This window comes from Vombatus ursinus, unplaced genomic scaffold (assembly GCF_900497805.2).
Source record: "Vombatus ursinus unplaced genomic scaffold, bare-nosed wombat genome assembly UNPS02013698.1, whole genome shotgun sequence".
Classification (NCBI taxonomy): domain Eukaryota; kingdom Metazoa; phylum Chordata; class Mammalia; order Diprotodontia; family Vombatidae; genus Vombatus; species Vombatus ursinus.
The window spans coordinates 5,288-26,699 of record NW_020953476.1 but is presented as its reverse complement, the minus strand read 5'-3'; the positions used below and the strand labels follow the sequence as shown (position 1 = coordinate 26,699).

Below are 21,412 nucleotides of genomic sequence, written 5' to 3'. Positions count from 1 at the left end.
ACCTAAGTGGTCTGGAGAAGAGAAAAGGGCAGAAGAGAGTTCAAAACACAAAAGCTCTAACCAGGACTACTTCTGTAAGCTCAGTTCCAGAGGCACCTTTAAATGATGATGGTTAAAATGGGCTTCATGGATACGACATTTAGTTTAACGTTTTGTTGCTGTCGTTTGGTCATTTCAGTCATATCTGACTCTTTGTGACCCCATTTGGGGTTTCTTGGCATATTCCTTTTTTCTTTCTATATTGTTTTTCAAAAAAGCTTTACATAATGGAGATTTGCAATGTCATATGCAATCTTCTATGTTCTTTGTATGTGGAATGTTCATATTTATTGATTTTTGCTAAATTCATAATAAAAATAAATATATTTTAAAAATAAATAGGAAAATATGTTAAAATAAAAGTTTTAAATGAAAAAAAGGGAATAGAGGAAACTTGAGAATGTTTGTAGGCTGAGAAAAAGAAGATAGAGTACCTGGAGATATGAGAGAGAGAGAGGGAAAGAGAGAGAGAGAGAGAGAGAGAGAGATGGGGGGGAGAGGGAAAGAGAGAGGTAGAGAATGAGAATATGCAAATAGGAGGAGACTGACATTTCTCTAACTTGTCACCAAAAAAGTGAAACACTCTCAGCATCCTGTCAAGAGTGGCTGTGTGCTAAGAGTTTGCCTCTGTTTGAGCAATCCTATAGTAGCAGAGAAGTAAGTAACTTTGACCAGCAGGTATAATGGACCACAGCTATCAAAATCTTATTAAGTTGACCTTTTTAGATTTGGTAGATGAAGGAAAATGATAGAGGAATCTATATTTAAGAAAAACTTCTTCAAGTATAGATAGTATTAATATACTCATTAAAAATTAGGAATATATAATCCAGAAACCCCACACTGCATGTTCCATGAGTTTAGGGACCATGTGATAACTAATTGTTGTAATTCCCAGAGCATCTAGCCCAGCCCTGTGCCCATAGTAGGCACTTAATGTTTAATGGAAGTGAAGGTCATAGTTAAATGTGCCCAAAACTGATTGGCACCAGAGGTTGTTGTTTAGCTTAGTATATCCCTGTTAGTCTAGGGAATACAACAGGGATGGTATTCCATCTGTGTCATTCTTATGCCCCATTTTTTTATTAGTGACTTGAATAATGCAATACAGAGTGTGGTCATAAAAGGTTAATTAAAGGGTGGAGATAAGAGATGGTTAACATATTGAAAGTGAATAAGATAATTCAGAAGTAACTTTGCTGAGTTGAAGTAGTAAAAAGCAAATAAGATTAAAGTTAATGAGAAAAAATACACTATAGTTCACCTGGGAAGAAAACAAACTGAAAATACAAGACAGAGGACTAGAATGGTGAGTCGAAAGGTCAACAGTCAGGAGACTTGGGTCCTAATCTTGATTTTGCCACTGGGTGGTCTCGGTCAAAGTCACTTACCCTTATTCTCTATCTGTGAAATAGTTGGACAAGATCATCTCTCCAGGATTAAATTACATAATTTTATAAAACATAGTCTAGTGGCTTAAGTGCTGAATTTGGTATCAGAGTTGTCCAGCTCTGTCCTTGGGCAAATTTCTTAACTTTCTTGGTCTCAGTTTTATCACCTGTAAAAAGAGAAGTTTGGATAAGAGGACTTCCAGCTCTAAATTGATGACCCTGTGACCTGTGTTCACCACTGGCAGGAGAGGATACCACCAAGGCCTCAGAAAGGCCATTGAAAAAGAATACTGAGTACTAAAATTAACTTACCCTGACTCACAGTTTTGGATAGGGCTGTCTAGTTTAACTTCAGCTGTGCACGGACACAACATTTGGCAGGTGGCTTAGCAGAAACACTGTTGACTAGGAAATCTTATAGAGGACAATACTCCTTAACCTTATTGCCCATTCAGACCAATTTCTGGGATTTCTCATCTACACTTATCCTGCCCTCATTTGGGTTTCCATTGATAACCGTTCAGAGCAGAGCCGAAGAAATAACAGGTGTGATTGTAGGATCATGAACCTAGATCTCAAAGGGATGTAAGTGCCTACTTAAACATAAACAACATTTAAGTGCTTACTGTGTAAAGGACACTATTCTGGGTGCTAGGTGTGATATAAAGTAAAGGTAAGACTTTGTCCCTGCCCTCGTGGATTTTACATTGGACCAAAGTCCAAGCACATGGTGACTTTTTCATGGTCTCTTTGATGTTCTGTTTAGCCCAATAAATTAATTTCTAAACTCCTCTTACCCTTCTTAGTCTCCTTTATTAAGTGCATTATTAAATGGATACTACATTTATCTGTTTGATTAAAACCATACTCCGTTCCTTTCAAGGCTTTGGGGTAGTCACACAGCCCTTCAGTAAAGATACCAAATCAACTGAAGGCTAAATAAGCAAACTTGACTCTTGATATCTAAGGTGGAAAAGATTTTAAGGTCAGAATATTGTCCCCCTCAAGATCAATATATTAGAGGCATGGAGTGAGGACAGTCTCAGAGGCATGGTTTGTCCACGACTGGGTCATGGGTTTAGGTTTTGTAAGCCTGAGTTTGTATTTCATGCTTACTCTTGAATTTTTATTTCAGGATATAACTTGGCAGGATGAACACTCTGCCCCTTTCTCCTGGGAAACAAGGGTAAGTTGGATTAAGATTTATTTTTACTTTCTAAAAGGATTGAGTAATTACACATCTCTCTTAGCAAGCTAACATTTGATGGCCTTAGAGGGTGGTAGGACTGCTAGCCAGCCTACAGTTGACATGCCCATTGTTTGCAAAAAAGAAAAGGAAGGGTGAGGGAACTGTTAAGAGTTAGAAAACTATTATGGTGTGGTTTGGAGGCTTTTGAAAAAGCACATTGGAGATGAAAGCAATAGTTAATATGATCAAACTAATGACATTCTATTGACTGGGGTAATAATCTGTCCTGGGTACAAGGGAACATGTCACAGGAGACAGCTGGGTGTGCTTCTCCTCCTCATCTAAGTGCTCAGCTCACATTCCCCATCTCTGACTCCCAGGAGGAGAAAATGTGGTGAAAGGAAGGGCTTCTATGAACAAGACTCTGGATCCATGGATTAATATTTTATTATGATCAAAATTAGGAAGTTTGAGAAGAGTTGCAACATGGGGGGGAAATTTTAATGTGTTTCAAGACTAGTTAATAGCTGGTCCTTTGGGCTAAGGTAGTTAGGGGAGGAGAATTCAATTCAACAAACGTTGAGTGCCTAAAGTGTGTCAGGCCATAAAAAGAAATCCAAAAGAATCAGTGGGTTTTTTCATTTTGTGAAAGTGTATGATGTTTTTCTTCCCTTTGGGGAATAATTTCCTAATGCTGATTCTGTGTGTGTGGTGGGGGTATCAGGATGTAAGCCTTCCTGTAATCCCTCAAAAAGCATTTTTTAAAGCACCTACCATGTGCTAGGCACTATGCTAAGTGCTGGCGATACAAAGAAAGATAAGAGATAGCCCCTGTTCTCAAGGAGTTCACAGTCTAATGAGGGAGACAACTTTGTGAACAACTATGTTGTCGAACATACTGGGTAAGTTGGAAATAATCACAGAGGGAACGCATTAGAATTAGGGAGGATCAGGAAAGACTTCTTCTACAAATTGGGATTTTGAGTGAGCTCGATGGAAGCTTTGTAGTATATAATGAAAGAGAGATCCAGCATCGTATCTGCTCAGAATTTGAATGTGTGTGATTTTCTAAAGTAGGACCTTGGACAAAGCCCTTTGGTCCTATGGAATTGATTCTTTACCTACTTTTTAGATACAGAGTGGTAATATTTGTCTCTTACTTAAGATTGGGTTGCCCTAGAAAACATTTGTCCTTTTCTCAGTGACTTGTAGGATAGTGATCTGTCTTCCCAGAGGGGAGCCATAGAGAACAGCAATGATAACTCTGTTAAATCCCTGACCTCCTTATTTTTAATGAAGTCACTAATCCAAATCAAGCATGAATCTTGATCACAGGATCATTGATCTAGAGGTGGAAAGGACCTCAGAAGCCATGAAGTCTAATCCCCTCATTTTACAGATTTTAACTTCAGGAAACTGAAGTCCAGGGAAATTAAGTGAATTGCCCACGGTCATGTTGACATTAAGCAGCAGAGGCAAGATTAGAACTCGGGTCTTGTATCTCCAGAGCCAGTGTTCTTTCCACTATGCCAAGCTGCCTGGAAGTTTTACCCAATGTTATGGGACCTTGTGGATCTCCCCAGCCTGCTAAGTAGCTATTTTTATAGATGCTAGCAAAGCACTAGGACAAGAAGAGAGTGTATTTTTCTCAGTTTTGAGAAAAAAGGTGGCATGATCTTTTTAAAAAGCCCTTATAAGTACATCTGGGGTTGGAACCATATTTCTCAATATAAGACTATATGATATAGATTCCCACATGGAATTGGGAGTCAAGACGTGAATTTTCATCCTAACTTTGCCTCTGACTTCTTACTTGATCCACAGGCAAATTACTTTACTTTCTCTTCTTATATAAGATGAGAGGGGGGCAGCTAGGTGGCTCAGTGGATAAAGCGCTGGCCCTGAAGTCGGGAGGACCTGAGTTCAAATCCAGCCTCAGACCAAACACTTGATACTTCACTAGCTGTGTGACCCTGGGCAAGTCACTTAACCCCAATTGCCTAAAAACAAAACAAAACAAAAAAAAAAAGATGAGAGGGTGGGGCTAGGTGATCTCTGAGGTCATTTGAGCTCTAAAAAACAAGATGCTGACCGTCTGTTTTTGATGGAAAGCCTGTCTTGAAAGGCCTTTGAAATTGGGAGACCTACCATCTGTTGCTTTGTTCCTCCTTGTACTCTGATGGGGCCACAGAATTCATGGGATCAATTAATGTTTGGAGTCTCATAAAAGATCTTGGACCTCTGACCTCACAGGATAGCTTAGTATTGTGTTCCATTTGGTAGTCGCCAAATCATTGGTTTTCCCTGGATTTTTCTGGGGACGCATCTAAATATGTTGAGTAGTTAAGCATTCCCAAAGGCATTTGCGTGAGGGCCATGTTCAGTTTTTATAAGCATTCTTTCTTGGGCAGTTTTCAATTACAATTTAATTGTTAATCATTAGGATTGTCACCACTTGGGTTTTGTCACTCATGGTCCTTAACTTGAGTTCCAGTGCTAGAAATGTGTGGTAGAGAGATTTGGACTTAGGAGCTCTGAACCCATTGGTAAATCACCTAACCTCTCTTAACCTCAGTTTCCTTATTTGTAAAATAGTGATGATAATAATGCCCACCTTTATTGGGATAGGTGGATGGGATGTTGTGGGAATGAGATTACATTAATTCAAGTACTTTGTAAACCCCAAAGTGCTATATAAATGTCAGTTATTACTATTTTCTCATAAGGGTTCCAGATGGATAAAGCATATGTAACACACAATCGAAAATGTAGGCCTTAAGAAAATGCATAGTAAGGAAAAGCCCAAAGTGTCAAATGTTCCTGGAGATTAAAAATTGAGGAATTATTTTATCCTATAACCTTTACCCTTATTGGCATTTCCTGCTGGTTTTGAAGGGCATACAGCAATAGCTCCCATTTATATAGCATTCTAGGGTGGGTTGCACTTCAACTACATTATCTCATCTGATTCTTATGACAACCCTGTGAAGCAGAAAGCATAGGTATTATTAACTCCGTTTTTTTTTCAGATGACAATATTGAGGCTCTGGTCAAGTGACTTGCCTTTGGTCACATGGGTATTAAGTGACAGAGGAGGAATTTGAACCCAGATCCTCTGACTTTTAATCCAGAGCTCTTTCTACAACTCCATGTTTATCTGATTCAGCAACTGAATTCTACAGGCTTGTATTAAACACCTACCATACACCAGACACCGTACTAGGCACAGGGAATGTAAAGACACCCAAACTGTACAAAGACAAAACTGAAAATTCTTGCCCTCGAGGAGCTAATTTCCTCCAGGGAGGATACGTAATGTATAGAGATAAGTAATATCAAAGTATTTACAGAGTATTTGTTGATTGAATGAATTCAGGTAAATATGTTCATTATGGGGATATGACCTTGTCCTGGCAAACATATCTTTCTTTTGCCTTTAATAGGTGACTTAGGACTTTATTGATCTAAAAAAAAAATTGTGCACATCTACTTTCACCTGCCAATGGGATTCTGTCAAACATGTGCAGGGAGTATTGTACTTATGAACTTTGCTGCAACTTAGAGCCCCCAGTGAGAGAGACGGAGACAGAGACAAAGGAGACAGAGAGACAGAGAGTGTTAGAGAGTGAGTTGGGGTGGGGGAGTGGGATGGTAGAGATCAGTGCTTCTGTTTTGAGGAGGCAAGGGATACCATGTGGAGGATCTCTCAGGCATAGCCTTTGGTGATCTCTGCTCCTCAGTGAGAAGAAGGATCCTGTATCCACTTGACACCTGCAGAAGGAATACTAGGTATAGATTAATTAATTGTATTACTTTTTTGCCAAGGTCCAAGTACTCCTCTAAAGAACTAAGGGATTCTTCTTTCCCATGTGCTTTGTGTAGAATTAGGAAATAATTGTCCCTACACATTGGTCTCTATACATCTTTGGGAATAAACTTGTCATCGCCTTCTCTATGCTCCCATCCAGTAGCTCTCCAAAGCATTGTCAGATGATTTGTGGAGGCAGTGTGGTACAGCAGAAAGAGCACTGCCTCACCAGTTAAAGGACCAGGGCTCAAATACCATCTCCAATGCTTGTTAGCTGAGTGATTCTGGGCAAGTCACTTAACTTCCATGGCACTTATTTTCCTCAATTATAAAATGAAGGGGTTGACCCAGATGGTCTCTGAGGTCCCATGTGGTTCTGTATCTGTGATCATATATCCTGGAAACATAAGGAGGCAGAATGAAAAGGTTTTGTTTTTTTTCTTACATGTCTTTCCACAGGAAAACAGCAAAAATGTCCTAAAACCTAAGTACTTTCTTCACATGTCCTGTGAGAATAGCTGACCTCCCAAGAATTACCTTGTTAAATGTCCTCTAATCAGCCATTAGTGGGATGGTACATTACTTCTATTATTAACTTGGTGCAGATGACATTCCAGTACAAGAATTGTGGCTCACTAAGGATGCTGCTGATTCAGGCCTGGATTGATGTGGTTGGGCACGGGAAAAATAGCTGGATAAAGAAGATTTCAAGCTTTTGGCCTTGAAAGCAAGTAGAGTTAATGCATTCCAGAATGGATTTCACTTTGTGCTAATGCCAGCCAGCTAAGGTTCATGGATAGTAGCCTGTCTGGGTTCTGAAGCCAACATAAATGGAGAGAAGTGACCAAAGTTCTATTGCTGGGTAGTGTCTGGTTGATTTTATTGTCATGGAGATGTAGCCTTTATTTCTACCTTGGCAGAATTCTGTTTCCCTTCCCTTCAATCAGTCTTTCCTAATCATCCTTTGTATTGTTTCCAGACTTCTATTCCTGTTGTAAAAATAAAACCGGTCATTCCTCTGATCAAAACCTGCCGATAATTCTATTGCTTACTGGGTGAAATTCAGATGTTTTATGTTGGTATTCAAGGCCCTCAAAATCTGGCACCCAGCCTTCCTTTCCAGGTTTCTATCATACTACATTCCTTCCATGAATGCCACATTGCAGCTACACTCTCCCCTAAATTCTGCCCAAGTCCCATGTTCTGTAGTATTCTTAGGTGGTAGGGCTTTTTCCTTCCATGTTATCTTCCATCTACTCGGTATATATCTTTTATTTACTTAGTTATTTACATGTTGTCTCCTCTGATAGAATGTATACTCCTTGATGCCAGGGCCTTCTTTGTATCTCCAATGTTTGGCATAGTGTCTGACACAAGCTTAATAAATGCTTGTTGACTGACTGACTGACTGACTGACCTGCCCTATACTTTTCTTACTCTGCTTTTGCTTACACATTCTCTGTGCCTCGAATACTCCTCCCTTCTCTAATCTACCTCCTGTCCCTACCATCTGTTAAAAACACTCTTACTTATCCTTTAAAACCCAACTAAAAAACTGTCACCTTCAGGAAGTTATCCTTAATCTCCCAGTTAGTTAACCCTTTCTCTCATGGACCCCCCCCCATGGTAATTGCACTTTTAATTAGCATTTAACTATATTTGTAATGCATTACATTTTGTGTATACATCAAGTCTTCCTATTAGATTGGGAGTTCCATGATGGTAGGAACCCATCCATATCTTTTGTAAACATTTTGTAATAATAATAACTCATATTTATATAGTCCTTTAAGGTTTATGAGGTTTGCCCACAGGTTTACTCACAATCATTCTGTGATACAAGTAGAGCAAATATCATCCTCATTTTTACAGATGAGAAAACTGAGTGACTTTTCCAGAGTCATACAGGTAGTAAGTATGTCTAGGTTGTGATGTTTAAAAAGTTTGAGATTCTCTTGGTATAATATGAGATCCTTGAGGGGAGGGTCTTTGATTTTAGGTCCTTAGATACCCAATCTAGATAAAGCATCAAGGGGCTAATAAATGTTTGTTGAATTGAATTAACTAATAAAAGACATGAATTCCAAAAAAAAAAACCCAAAGTTTGAGAGACACAGTTTCTGGGTAATTAATCAATTTATTAATAATGCTAGCATTTTGTTAATAAAAGAGGTCAGTGGCATTCTTGAATGCCAAAAACCTCTCATGGCAGTGGGCTCACAGTTTATATGCCCTTCAAAAGTGGGTGTTCCTGAGGGTGGCAATCAATTTTGGTTGGTTAACATTTAATGAGAATGAATAATACAATGAGAGATGGGCTGTATCACAATGAGAGTCTTGAGGTAAGTTACACTGAGCACCCAAATCTTGCTCCAGGAGACATCAGTTTCCATATCACCTGTCTGGCAAAAGGCAGAATCTGCTTTTCCTCAGACCTGTCTGAGTAAACACAGTGAGTGGGAAACCACCCTTTTGCCTAAACTTAGAATATCTTCTACTGTCTTTGATTAGATCTTAGCCATCCTAGCTGGGTAAGGCTTTGAGAAAGATTTCCCATGCTAATTGATTTCTGAATGAGGACGTAGAAAAGAGGAAAAACCTTGATCCTGATTCAATAATTACTTGTTAATACAAGAGAGAAATAATCATTTGTCTCAAGGTCTTGAACTCAGGTCTTCTAATTCCTAAGACTGGTGGTTGTTCCCCTTGTACAACACTGCCCCCAACTCATGTTCTCTGCATACTCTGTGTTTCATGCATGTTTATAAAATTGAACAGGTCTCAACTGTGCAGTGAAGCTTGTTTTAATGGTAGTGGGGGGACAGCATCATAACCTGACATTTTTAGGTCAAAACTCCCCATTTCAGAGGTACAAAATTGTCCTATATTCAGCTTGGTATGGGACCTTTTTGTAACAGAAATGGGAAGGATTGGTAGGGAGGAATCTAGCCCATCCCTTCCATTCCAATCACTACTCAAGCTATGGAAATTCAATAAATCCCAAGAATTCCTCTTCCCATTTTCCCCTGCATTGATTAAGCATCAGTAGCTTCAACCAGGGCTCCAACCTGAAGGTTGCCAATGTCTCCAAACTTGAAAACTGAATGATGCCAGTTTTTAAAAGTTGTCATCACTTACTGCAAACAGTAGGATAGTTGTATCAATAATGATGGAGGAACCCTGACCCACATTTCTAAGACTGGTACTGTTCAGACAGAACCTTAGATCCCCTTTTCCAGTTGTTTATTTGACAAATCCCTTTATCTCCCTGGGACTCAGTTTCCTCAGCTGCAAAGTAAAGGTGTTAGAATAGATGGCCTCAGAGACCTTCAGCTCCAGATTTATGAGCCCATGGTCCTGGTCCTAGGACACTTATATATACAAGCAGTCGCTCTATTTGCATCTTCCCATTTGCCACTTTTATGTGACCGAGACCACTAATTCCAGTGTGGCTTCAAGCCATGGGAAACTAGACTTTTTTTTTTTTTTTTTTAAGGGATGAGAGAGTTCATAGAGGCTTTTAGAAGACCATTTGTCATTAGAACCAGAAGGACCTCAGAGATTACAGAACTTCAGAATTGGAAGGGACCTTAGCATTCTAGTCCAACCCAAACCCCCCACCCCAAATATTGACTTCCACAACATGCCCGATACATGATTGCTTAGCATCTACTTAAAGACTTCTGATGTGGGGTAACCCCCCCACCTCTTGAGGCAGCTGATTCCACATCTGCATATTTCTAATTGTTAGGACATTGACCCTGATAGCAAGCCTAAATTTGCCTCTTTGAAACTTCTGCTTTTTGTTCTAGTTCTGCCTTTTGGAGCCAAATAGACCATCTAGTTCCAATGAAGAAATTGGCTCACCTAAGGCCACATAGTTATTGTCAGAGAAAAGACTAGAATTGGTGTTCAAGCTTGAATGCTTTAGATGTATCTTAGTAAATATGATCTCACATATTTATTGAACTGTCATGTCACATGCTCCATTCGCTTTGGCATACCTTACCTGATATGCAGAAATATTTTTGAATTTAATAAAATAAATAGGCTAACAAAATAGGCTAATGTCTCAGACTAAACCCTTTTTCCTCACGGGGTGCCTAGTTTTCTGACCTTACTAGACTGAGACCCCTCTGGTGTGTGCTGACCTTTTCACGAGTTATGAAGGTAGAGTAGATTTCGAAGGCCACAATACAACTTTTTTCCCTGCTACAGAGCCTGTTAAATTCATGTTACATGAATTAATTCTACACAAACCTGTTTGCTTCAGTTTCCCCAACTGTAAAATAGGAATGCTAATAATAATAGCACCTACTTCACAGGGTTGTTGTGAGGATAAAATGAGATAATAATACTGCTTATCATAGTGCCTAGCACATAGTAGGTGCTATATAAATGCTTATTCCTTTTCTTCCCTTCCCTGATTGCTGTTTTTTGAGCTCTCGGATTTCCCATTTCACCATGAGCCACTGGGAAAATCCCAGTGTGCTAAAGAAGTTAGAAACTCTTACATAAAAGCCACCCTGGGAGTGTGAACTGTGGTCTGACTCTTGCTGGACTTCGAGTTTTAATAGAAGTTTTAGTTTCGTCCCAGAAATGGCCTCAAAACACCCCAATGAAGCTAGCCAGTGGTGTTTTTGTTTAACAGCTGAGTCCTGGTTTACAGTCTTGCCTAATGTCACAGCAGTCAGTATTACAGCTGGCAATGGCATCCAGAATTTCCAAGCTCTCATTCCTTTGCTTAGGTTTTTGCTAGACCAGATTGTTGTCTGGCAGGCTGTTTTATTTATTTTTGTATGGGCCACTTGTGACCATTCACCCTAAGCTACCAGCAGCTCATAAAGATTCTCTTAACAGACCTTCAGTGCAGAATTAGAGTCTCTGTTTCAATTCAAGACCCCTTCCAGGACCTCTGCAGCTAGATCAGCTTGACAGGGTCAGCCTCAAGGCAAATCACCTCAGGCTCTTCAACCACTAAGCCCATTCCTTCCTGAGTTTGCCTAATGTCTCTGACCAAACCTTTTTCCCCCTGGGGTGCCTAGTTTTCTGACCTTGCTAGACTGAGACCCCTCTGGTGTGTGCTGACCTTTTCACAAGTTATGAAGGTAGAGTAGGTTTCGAAGGCTACAATACAACTTTCTCCCCTGCTACAGAGCCTGTCAGCAGAAGTTTTCTTCTGGTTTTCCCTCACTCACTGACTGTTAAGGAGGCTGCCACTGGAGACAGTGCTGGATTCCTCCCTGATGCTGTTGCTGCCTAAAGGGGAAAGAACTCTACAGACACGGGAGATGGAAATAATAGAGAGGATTCCATTCATTTCCCAGACGGGCTCAGCCTGGAAGGTCTCAGTGGAGAAGTTGTAAGGAGACCAGCCATAGGGTCACAGTGCTAGTTAGGTCCCTGGTGCCTTTATTCTGGCTTCATCCCTTACAGAGTCTGGTTATTTCTTCTTTACTTCCCTCCCATATTATTCAGCTGTCTGTTCAGCAGCCAAGGGCACATTGAGTCCTCTGAGTTTTAAAAACTCCTAAGGGATTGTGCCCTACATAAGGAGCCCACTTGCCTCATCTGTATCTGTGACATACTGTACCAGCATGGCAACTGGAGGTGTTTAGTCTGAAGGCTTTGGTATCTCACTAGAGGATTTAAGGATGGATAGTGTGGAGGGGAAAGATGAAATGACTGAGGAAACAAAGGCTCAATATTCTGAGCATATTATATTGATTTATTAAGCAATGTATCACAATTGCCCAATAAATTGGTACTAGACCTCCTCAGCTTAGGCCTGGATCCTGAATCCAGGGGGAGACAGACTTTTATACATTAAAAACAATCAAATAAGGCCAATTAACTAAAAGGAAACAATACAACTTGCCCATGGAGGGACAGAATAGGTGCTCCTTTAGCATGATCTAGATGTTTAAAGAAATCTTCTCTAAAGGATTTTTCAAATCTTATTTAGACCTTGGGCACATGCTTATTTTTTGTGACTAATCCACATGCTTCTTGTTACTTCCTGGTCTTTAAAACTTGGGTGAGCTGCTTTTGGCTTCACCTTTCCTCATCTGTAAAATCAAGAGGTTAGGCTAGATGATTTCTAAAGGGCCTTCAAGCTCTAAATTTATGATCCTTTGATCCTTAAGAAACACATGAGATATTGTTTTAAATGAGCTCATTGATGTATGTCTAGAATTTTGATGATTTCTTCATTTTCGTCCCCATACTCTAGAACGCCATGAACAGAGTTCATTATTCCAGCCAGAATTGCCACATGTGCCAGTGACAGGACAAACATTATAAAAATTTAGAACCTCCTCCTCAGTGACTAAATTGTAACATTTCTTTTGCGTTGCTTTTTCACCAAAATCAAAAGTGCTTAGTATTTTCTGAGCCATCCTTCATTTACCTCTTGCCCTCTCCTTTGGGCTAAGTGGAACTTTAATTGTTTGGTTTGTTAATTTATTAGGCTTTGCTCCGATGAAGTATCTTGTGTTCTGACAGTGTTTCTGCAGGCTCTTTCTCAACAATTTAGATTTGCTGGAGGCTGCCAAGTGAAACAATTAGTTTTGGCTGCTTGCACTCATCTGTTTTACTGAAATACTACACATTCTTCTCCAGTGAATAGGGCATAAAAATAGGTCCTGGGTTCATTGTGGTCTTTCTGTTTTTAAAATAGACATTGCCAGCTGAGACCTGGTTCCCCACATGGTGAGATTATATCCCAAGTGTTGGCATGGGAGCCTTGAATTCTCACCATGCACATCCTGTCCCTGACAGTCCAGCCTGGGAGCTTGGTGGCAGTCTGTCAGCCTGTATCATGGGCGATTCTTTAATATGGACCCTTATTAGTTCTGATGGATATCAAGTTCTGGGTTTAATATGCCCCAGTTAGTGAACTAATAATCAGTGTAGGTGTTTTCACATACCCTGTTTCTTCATCATCCTTCATTTACCTCTAAGTACCCACTGGATAGAAGTGTTCTGTGACCTGGAAAATGATTGTCAGATAACAGAGACAGTCTGGTATAGTGCACAGTACATTGGACTAAGAGTCAGGAAGACCAAAATTCAAATCCTGCCTCAGACACTAACTAGCTGGTTGAACGTGGGTGTGTCATTTAATGTCTCTTTGCCTCACTTTCCTCATCTTTAGAATGAATGGGTTGGGTTAGATGACCTCTGAGGTCCCTTCTGACTCTAAATCTTATTATCCTGATCTTATTATCCTGCCCTAGTGCTGTGTGGAGAAGTGATTAAGGAAAGAAGGGAGAAAACAAGCATTAAGTGCCTCCTATGTGCCAGGAACTGTGCCAAATGCTTTACAAATTTTATTTCATTTGGTCCTCACAATTTTGGGAGGTAGGTACTATTATGATCCCCATTTACAGTCTAGGAAACCAAGGCAGAGGTTAAGTGACTTACCCAGGGTCACAAAGCTAGTTGAAGTGTCTGAGGCTGGATTTAAACTCAGGTCTTCCTGATTCTTTTACTTATTTCCTGTTTAGCCTTTATATTACTTGCTTTGTATATATTTGTTTGCATAGTGTCTCCTCCATTAGATTAGTAAGCTTCTTGAGGGCAGGAATCTTTTGTCTCTTTATATATCCCTAGCACTTAACAAAGTGTCTGGCACATAGTAGGTGTTTAATAAATTTTAATTGAATTGACTTCAGGTCTAGTGCTCTATGCCACCAGCTGCAGAGGCATCTGGTGATTAACCCCATAACAGTATCCTTTCTTGCCTCTAGTGACTATGCATTATGAATATTTCTTAAATGCATTATCTGCTCTTTTCATTTCTCTACTCAGAAATGTTCAGTGACCTCCTATTGCCTCTTGAATACAGTTCAGATTCCTGTGGCATTCAAAGCCCTCTATAGTGAACTTATAAAATACCTTGGCATTCAAAGCCCCTTACAACCCAGTGCCTTCTTCCACTTCCGGTCTTCTTACACCTTACTTATGTCCTCTTCCCCTCCCCCTGCCAAGTACATTGTGATCCAGCGTCATTGGCCTCCTTCCTCTTCCTCTTCCTCGACCAAGAAATTCCATCTCCAGACTCTGACAATTTTCACTGGCCTCTGTACCTGGAATAATCTCAAGTCTTCACCTCTTGGCTTCCATCAAGTCCCACCTAAAATCTCACCTTCTGCGAGAAGCTTTTCCCTTAATGATTCCTCTTAATGCTGATGCCTTCCCTCTGAAACTACTCCAGATTTATGTATACTTTGTTTATACATAATAGTTTGCATGTCTTCTCCCTCCTTAGACTGTGAGCTCCTTGAGGGCAGGCACTGTCTTTTGCCTTTCTTTGTATTTCCAGTGCTTAGCACAGTGCTTGGTATGTAACATTTATTTAATGAATGCTTATTGACTGACCTTCTTCCAAGTAAACTGAGCCCAATTCTTTCCCACCCCTGCATAGAGTGGCTTAATATCTGCATATCATGGGGGTAGAGGGAAAAGAAAATCTGACATTGCATTTCTATATACCTTTACCTTCACATCCTTCCCTAGCCATAGGTATCCCTGATCCTGAGTAGCCTAGAAGATGCCCACAGTGTGTTCTCTGGTTCTTTGTAGTGTTGTTTGAGGGAATTCTTCTGTTCTCCATATATACACTGGATGCAGCTCATCCCATAGCTCCCATCAAAGTATTATGGAAAGGGGTGTTTATCCCCCTCTGAGTGGCAGCATCATGCTGTGGGAAGAGCACTGAACTTGGAGTCAGGAGAGACTTTGGATTCCAATGTCCATTCTCAACACTCATTGGCTTTGTGACCATGGGCCAGCCAAGTACCTACTTCCCTGGGCTGTTTAGGGCTCCAAAGAGATGATATATAAAATTGCTTTGCAAACATTGAAAGTGCTCTATAAATGTCAGCTATTATTATAATTTACTGTTAATTTCCAGGAGTTCTTTTCTTGGGCACTGGGAAGGGATAGGCACTGAGAGATCTGCAATCCTTTGCGGGGAGACTCAGATTAGAAATTACAGTCATCTGTTTTGAGTAGTCATAGACTAGTGTCAGGATAGCAGTGGGGGTGCCTTCTGTCTTTTGGGTACCTTATGCTAACAATTCCATTTGCTCAGCTAGATGGTTCCCATCATTTTGTGATACTTCCTAGCTCAAGAATGGAATGGATGGATCTCAGAGCTCCTTAACCACATGTGTTAGAGGTGTTTTGCTCCTTTGAGGTGAGTCAGTGGTAATGAGGTATGCTACTTGCAGAACCGAGAGACTAAAATGTAGAAGTCTTTAGAGCACCCTTGGCCCTGGAACAGTGACGGTGATGAGTAGGAGAACAAAAACCAGGGAAGTCGTATTAAATGTCCTCCATTGTTTCATGTCAGTTTCTAGCCACTGGTGAAATGAGGGTGTGGTCCTTGCTTCATATTTGTTTTTGCAAGGAGGTTAGAATGACTCACATTATAGAAAAGGACCCCAGGGTTTAGACCATGCCAAGGGGCAGTTTTATGGCAGAGGCTGGGGATGTTTAGGCTGGATTGAGGATAGCTATTTCCTCTTTCTGTCTGTCTTTACTCTTTTTCTTCTCTTCCATCCTACATATGTAGTTCTGCTTCTGGGGGGGGGTGCAGAGTTAATGTTCTTAAAACTATATCCTTAGAGAACCATTTACTTTCCTTCCCCTTTTTTTATCCTCTGTTGTACAGTTACTTCTCTGTATCCATCCACTTCTCTCTAACAGACCTCTTCCTTTGGGGATCTTGGTGCTGAGACTCCCACCACCCCAGCTCTCCAAGAAAGTAAGACAAGAATTGTGACTTTGGACTCCTTAACTTCCTCTGAGTCTCAGCTTCTCTATCTGAAAAATGCGGAGGATGAGGGGAGGCAGTTGAATTAAAAGTCGCCTTCTAGCTCGCTAGGATTCTCCAAGTCTGTGTCCATATAGTTGTGTTTGAAAAAGAACCAAAACAGTTTAGTGTAAGATTATTAGCTACTGCTTAAATGCTTCTGTATCATGGTGATGACCTAATTTGGTACTAGTGGGACACTCTTTTCTCCCTACCTCCCCTCTCTTTCCTTCCTTCCCCATCAGCTGGAATACTTACTTTGAGGTCAGAGGTTTTTTTCTGGAATGCTTGCCTGCCTGGCAAAAGCATCTAAAGAAAGATTCCTATTTGGGGTAAGCTGCTGGTCCAAAAAAGGCAGCACCCCCCAACTTGATATAGTATCCAGTTTTGGGTTCCTCCTCTGCATTACAATTTCCAGATCAAAGTCAAACCCATTCCCAAAAATCTTGGGGCCCTACTTCCGAGCTATTTTTAGCCAGTATGCTTATTTAAAGAAACCATCATTTCTGTGTTGACAATGTCCCTGAATAGTATTGTGGTAGCTCTAAATATGCATGGCATACAGGATAGTTCACTTAGCAAATAGAGCCTGTTTAAAAATTACATCAAATAAATATAGAGTACCTACTATGTGCAAAGCACTATGCTATTTAAAGCTTCATCACATCCAATGTGAGGTGACTTGTTTGCAGCATGATATGGTGGAAAGGACATTGGCTGTGGAGTCTGAGGCCTGTCTGTTGTAATTCAGTCATGTCTGACTCTTGGTGATCCCATTTGGGGTTTCCTTGGCAAAGATACTGGAGTGGTTAGCCATTTCCTTCTCCATCTCATTTTTACAGATGAGGAAACTGAGGCAAACAGGATTAAGTGACTTGCCCAGGGTCACATAGCTAGTAAATGAATGAGGCCAGATTTGAACTCAGACAGATGAATCTTTCTGACTCCAGGCCTTACACCCTATCCACTGTGCCACTTAGCTACCCTGGAGTCTGGTGGCTTGGGTGCAAATCCCAGTTGTAATGCTTAAAAACTGTGTGACCTTGGGCAAACAATAACCTCCCAGAGCCTCAGTTTCCTTTACTCTAAAATGAGGAACTTGGACTGGATGTTCTCTGAGGCCCCCTTCCAACCCAAGATCTGTGATAATCGTATGTCTGTGACATCTATGATGATCTTATCACTTTGGACCTGTATAGCTTGTGATTTGAAGCTCTAAATGGTGGAAGATAAAGCTGTCTTCTGAAACTTTACTTATTATAGGAATGGGGATGACTTTGCTTTGGAATTGTCTGGCTCTGTATTACCCAAGTTTAAACCCTTGAGCTCTCCCAGATCTCTTCAGTTTACCTCCTGAGCCCCAGGTGGGGATCTCCAAGCAGGCATGTATGGAAAACCCCTAAGATAGAGAGATTGACAGCTCTGAACTTTTACAAAGCATGAGACCCCTTCTGGCCCCAGTAGGACTGCCTTGCCACCTTCTTGAGAACTGACAGAGCGGAGATGGAGACAAAGGGAAAGAGAAAAGAGCTTCCACTTTGTGACTCGTTTTGGAACCAGCTGGAACAAGTAGAACCCCATTGTTTGCCTTTCTTAACACATCGGTGGTGGGGCAGACCTTCTTGTCATTCTCTTCTCTGCATCTGCAGTCTGCTTTCTGCTCTGAGTAGGGCTGGGAAATAGAAGGAGTGAAGGGGCACGCACTGATCCTGAATCACTCCTTCCAGCTCAAATGAGGTGGAGCGATTAGAGGCGAGAATGGTGGCTGATGAGCAGGAGGGTAGAGAGAGAGAATGGAAATGTTTCCTGATCTGTTTAAATGGTGATTAAAAAAAAAAAAGCTGATATCAGAAATAGCTTATTTGGCATAAACTTGGGAGGAAAAAAAAAGGCATGCCAATGAATTGACACTCCAAAAAAGACTTGAGTTTAACAATCGGTGACGTACTGATCAGAAAAAAATTTAGCAGGGTTATCTTAAAAGGTTGGCAGCAGCGTCTTCCACAAGACTTGTAATATACCCATCTCTGAAAGCTCCCATTATACATGGTGGTGTGTTGTCGTGGCCATCAAGGAACTAAGACACAACCCATTCCCTGTAGGTAGTTGCTAGGGTAAATGGGCAACCAGGTGTTACAGTGGATAGAGTGTTGAACTTGGAGGAAGACCTGAGTTCAAATCATGCCTCAGATATGAGTTGTGTGGCTCTGGGTAAGTCACTTAAATCTGTCTCACTTTGTTTCCTCATCAATAAAATGGTGGTGGGAGGAGGTGTAATACTAGCACAATAAATTTTACGTTTGATGTAAAGGATAAATGAAAGTACTTTGGAAACTTTAAAGTGTGATATAAATGCTGCTACTACTATTATCATCATCATCATTATTATTATCATTTTGTAGATTGCACTACTCAGAGACATATTGCATCCTGGGTCATCGCCAGTTGTCTCGACTCTTGTCTTGCCATTGGACTCTGATGAGTCTAAATAAAAGAACTGTTTGGTGAGGTCAGGGAACTAGATGTTGGGAGTCCTGGGTTTTTATGCTAGCCACACCCTTGTGGGGGTGGGGGTTAGGGGAGGGGGGATGTCTTCACAATAAATCTCTCCCCTGCTGTAAGGAACAGGCTACAGAACTCACCAGTGCCTCTAGGTAGACCTGGGGCTCTGTTAGGAGCAGGCTTGACTCAGTCCAGTACCCTGTTGATTCAGATTTGATGTTGGGTGAAATGAAGCATTTGTAGGTCATTGAACAGTTACCAAAAGGAGACTTACTTAGCATAACATAAAAAAGGGTGCAATAGCACTTTGCTCTAAGCTCAGGTACCTAATCCCCCTTGTCTCTTTTATGGAAACACATGTGGTCTGCAGAGCATGGAGTTACTCATCCGGTCAGCAAGGCAGGGAGTGGTCTTTCACTGTCTTGAGACATCTACTGAGTCTGAAGGCTCTGCTCCTGTGTGGGTGGGCCTTTGTGTGGTCTTAGGTGACCAAGACGTCAATGCAGCCAGAGGGTACTAGGGAGCTGCTTCAAGGGACACACAATTTTCATCTCCCTTCTTCCCACCACCACCAGTACCACATCAGGTCCCAGATTTTTCACATTTTTGGGAAAATCTGGCCTAATTTAGATTGGAGGGAAGTGGGGACAGACCCTGGTAGATACTTGTTCCTGTCACAGGCTCCGTGTGCTATGAGGGGGCCAAAAGGATTCAAGGAAATAGCCTGGCTATTTCAGATATTTAAAACAAACATTTGCTACTTAGCCAGGCAACTGAGTTCACACAGGGATTTTTCCATTGAAGGAGATGATGATGGGAATATCATGTTTGCAGAAGACCAAGAATTTTGAACCAAATAAATGCCATGTGTCATCAGTCTTCAGTCTTGACAGAGATGCTATCTAAACAGATACCTGGAGGTTGGGTAGCATTGCTAAGTTGACCGTTGCTTCTCAGTAACCCCTTTTTATCATTATAGACTTTTAAAGTTTTATTGGTGCTTTTTGTTTTTTTAAATCATAGTCATTTCTGGAAATCCCCACCCCCTCCCTCAGCCTGTAATTGAATCTTCCCTAGTAACAAAGAAAAACATTTAAAACACCCAATGCAGTGACCTTGTCTGACAATATAGACAATAGTTTGTCCTATTAGACCCTCTCCTTTTTCCTGAGAAGAGCAAGATATATTTCACTATCTGTTTTCTGGGCTCATTACTGGTTATGTTTGCTTCTTTTTTTTTAAAGTAATCTTATCTTGTAATATACATCTCATATCCATTATGGCAGACTTAGGAATAGCTACCAGGGGAGGTGGTAGAGCAAGACCATGCAGAGGGTAAATATGCTGATTATTCAAATGAATTTTATTAATGGGCTATCTTCATAGTCATCTCTGGAAATTCCCCCCCTTACCCTGGAATTGAATCTTCCCTTATAACACAGAAAAATAGTTGAGCTATAACACCCAATACAGTGACTTTATCTGACAAAGTATACAACATTTTGCCATAGGAGACCTTCATCATTTTGCTAAGAGGAACAAGGTATGGAGAAGACATTGACCAGGACAGTGAAGGAAAAATTGAGGGAGGGCTTGGCATGAATGGTGGATTAATAAATCTGTTGTTCTTACTGACAAGGTTTCATTGTATTTTGTTTTTGTTTTTCTCCTTTTCCATGTTTCTTTTCTTAGAGTCAGATGGATTTCAGCATTGCCTCTTTGTCCATCCAAGAGCCAAGTGGCACAACCCAGAATGAACCGAGGCAACTGTCCAAAGTCCCTCAGGGTGCCCAGGCCACCAAATCCTCTCAGGGAAACAAAACATCAAGCATGGATGGCCTAGGGTCCATCTGGAAGGAGGAGGAATCCTCTTTCTGGAAGATAAATGCAGAGCGCTCCCGAGTGGAAGGACAAGAGTCGGATTTCCGGTCGCTGACCCCTAGCCAGATCAAGTCCATGGAGAAAGGGGAAAAGGTCCCCCCAGGCCATTACCGGCAAGAATCAGTCCCAAAGGACAGAGAGGTGGCCAAAGGGGAAAGACCCAGTGGCCCTTGGCAAGAGAAATTTACTTTCTCCACCCTGAGTGCTGAGAAGGAAAAGGCCCGCTCTGGCCAGTCTTCAGTCAGCTTGCTGGATGATGGCTTCCTCTCTGAGTCTGTGGTGAAGCTGTCCTCATCGGGCACCAAAATGGAGGAGACGGAAGATGCTTTAATCTCAGAGTCCAAGCCCACACAGGTTAGATGGTCTCCTCCACTTTCTCTTGCTTCACCCGTTTCACACAAAGAGGAGCTAACCATTGACATGCACACGTACAAACACATACATATACACATCTGTTCTGTTTTGCCCCCCAATTTTACCACTAGCCAAATATAGCAGGGTTAACTGTGTGGTCCCTTCTTCTCCATGGGCCTGCATGTCTGTGAAATGGGCATTCCCAATGTCATCCCATGCCTGTTTCCTGAGGAGGTTTTGTGTAGAACATTGGGTAAGGAGAGGGGTAATCTATTGATGTGGCAGCAGAGGAGGTCAGTAAATATTTCGAGAGCACAGCTCCATGCTAGACACTAAAGAGAGACCATGGGGCTGCAGGTGTTCAATCAATGATGGCGCCCTGAAGAGGAGGCAGAGGGAATGGAGACAAACGTTTAGTTTTATGCAAT

The 21,412-nt window shown here is 41.2% G+C and overlaps 1 protein-coding gene across 1 annotated transcript; it reads left to right on the top strand.

Annotated features, from left to right (window-relative positions):
- Nucleotides 1–2,565: 2,565 nt before the first annotated feature.
- LOC114040582 (uncharacterized protein C1orf198-like) lies at nucleotides 2,566–20,984 on the top strand (the record flags this gene model as incomplete). The annotated part of the gene is made up of 2 exons (XM_027858693.1): nucleotides 2,566–2,616; nucleotides 20,442–20,984. Coding segments are annotated over 2 exons (594 nt in total), but the record flags the coding sequence as incomplete, so codon positions are not given.
- Between the last annotated feature and the right edge of the window lie 428 nt (nucleotides 20,985–21,412).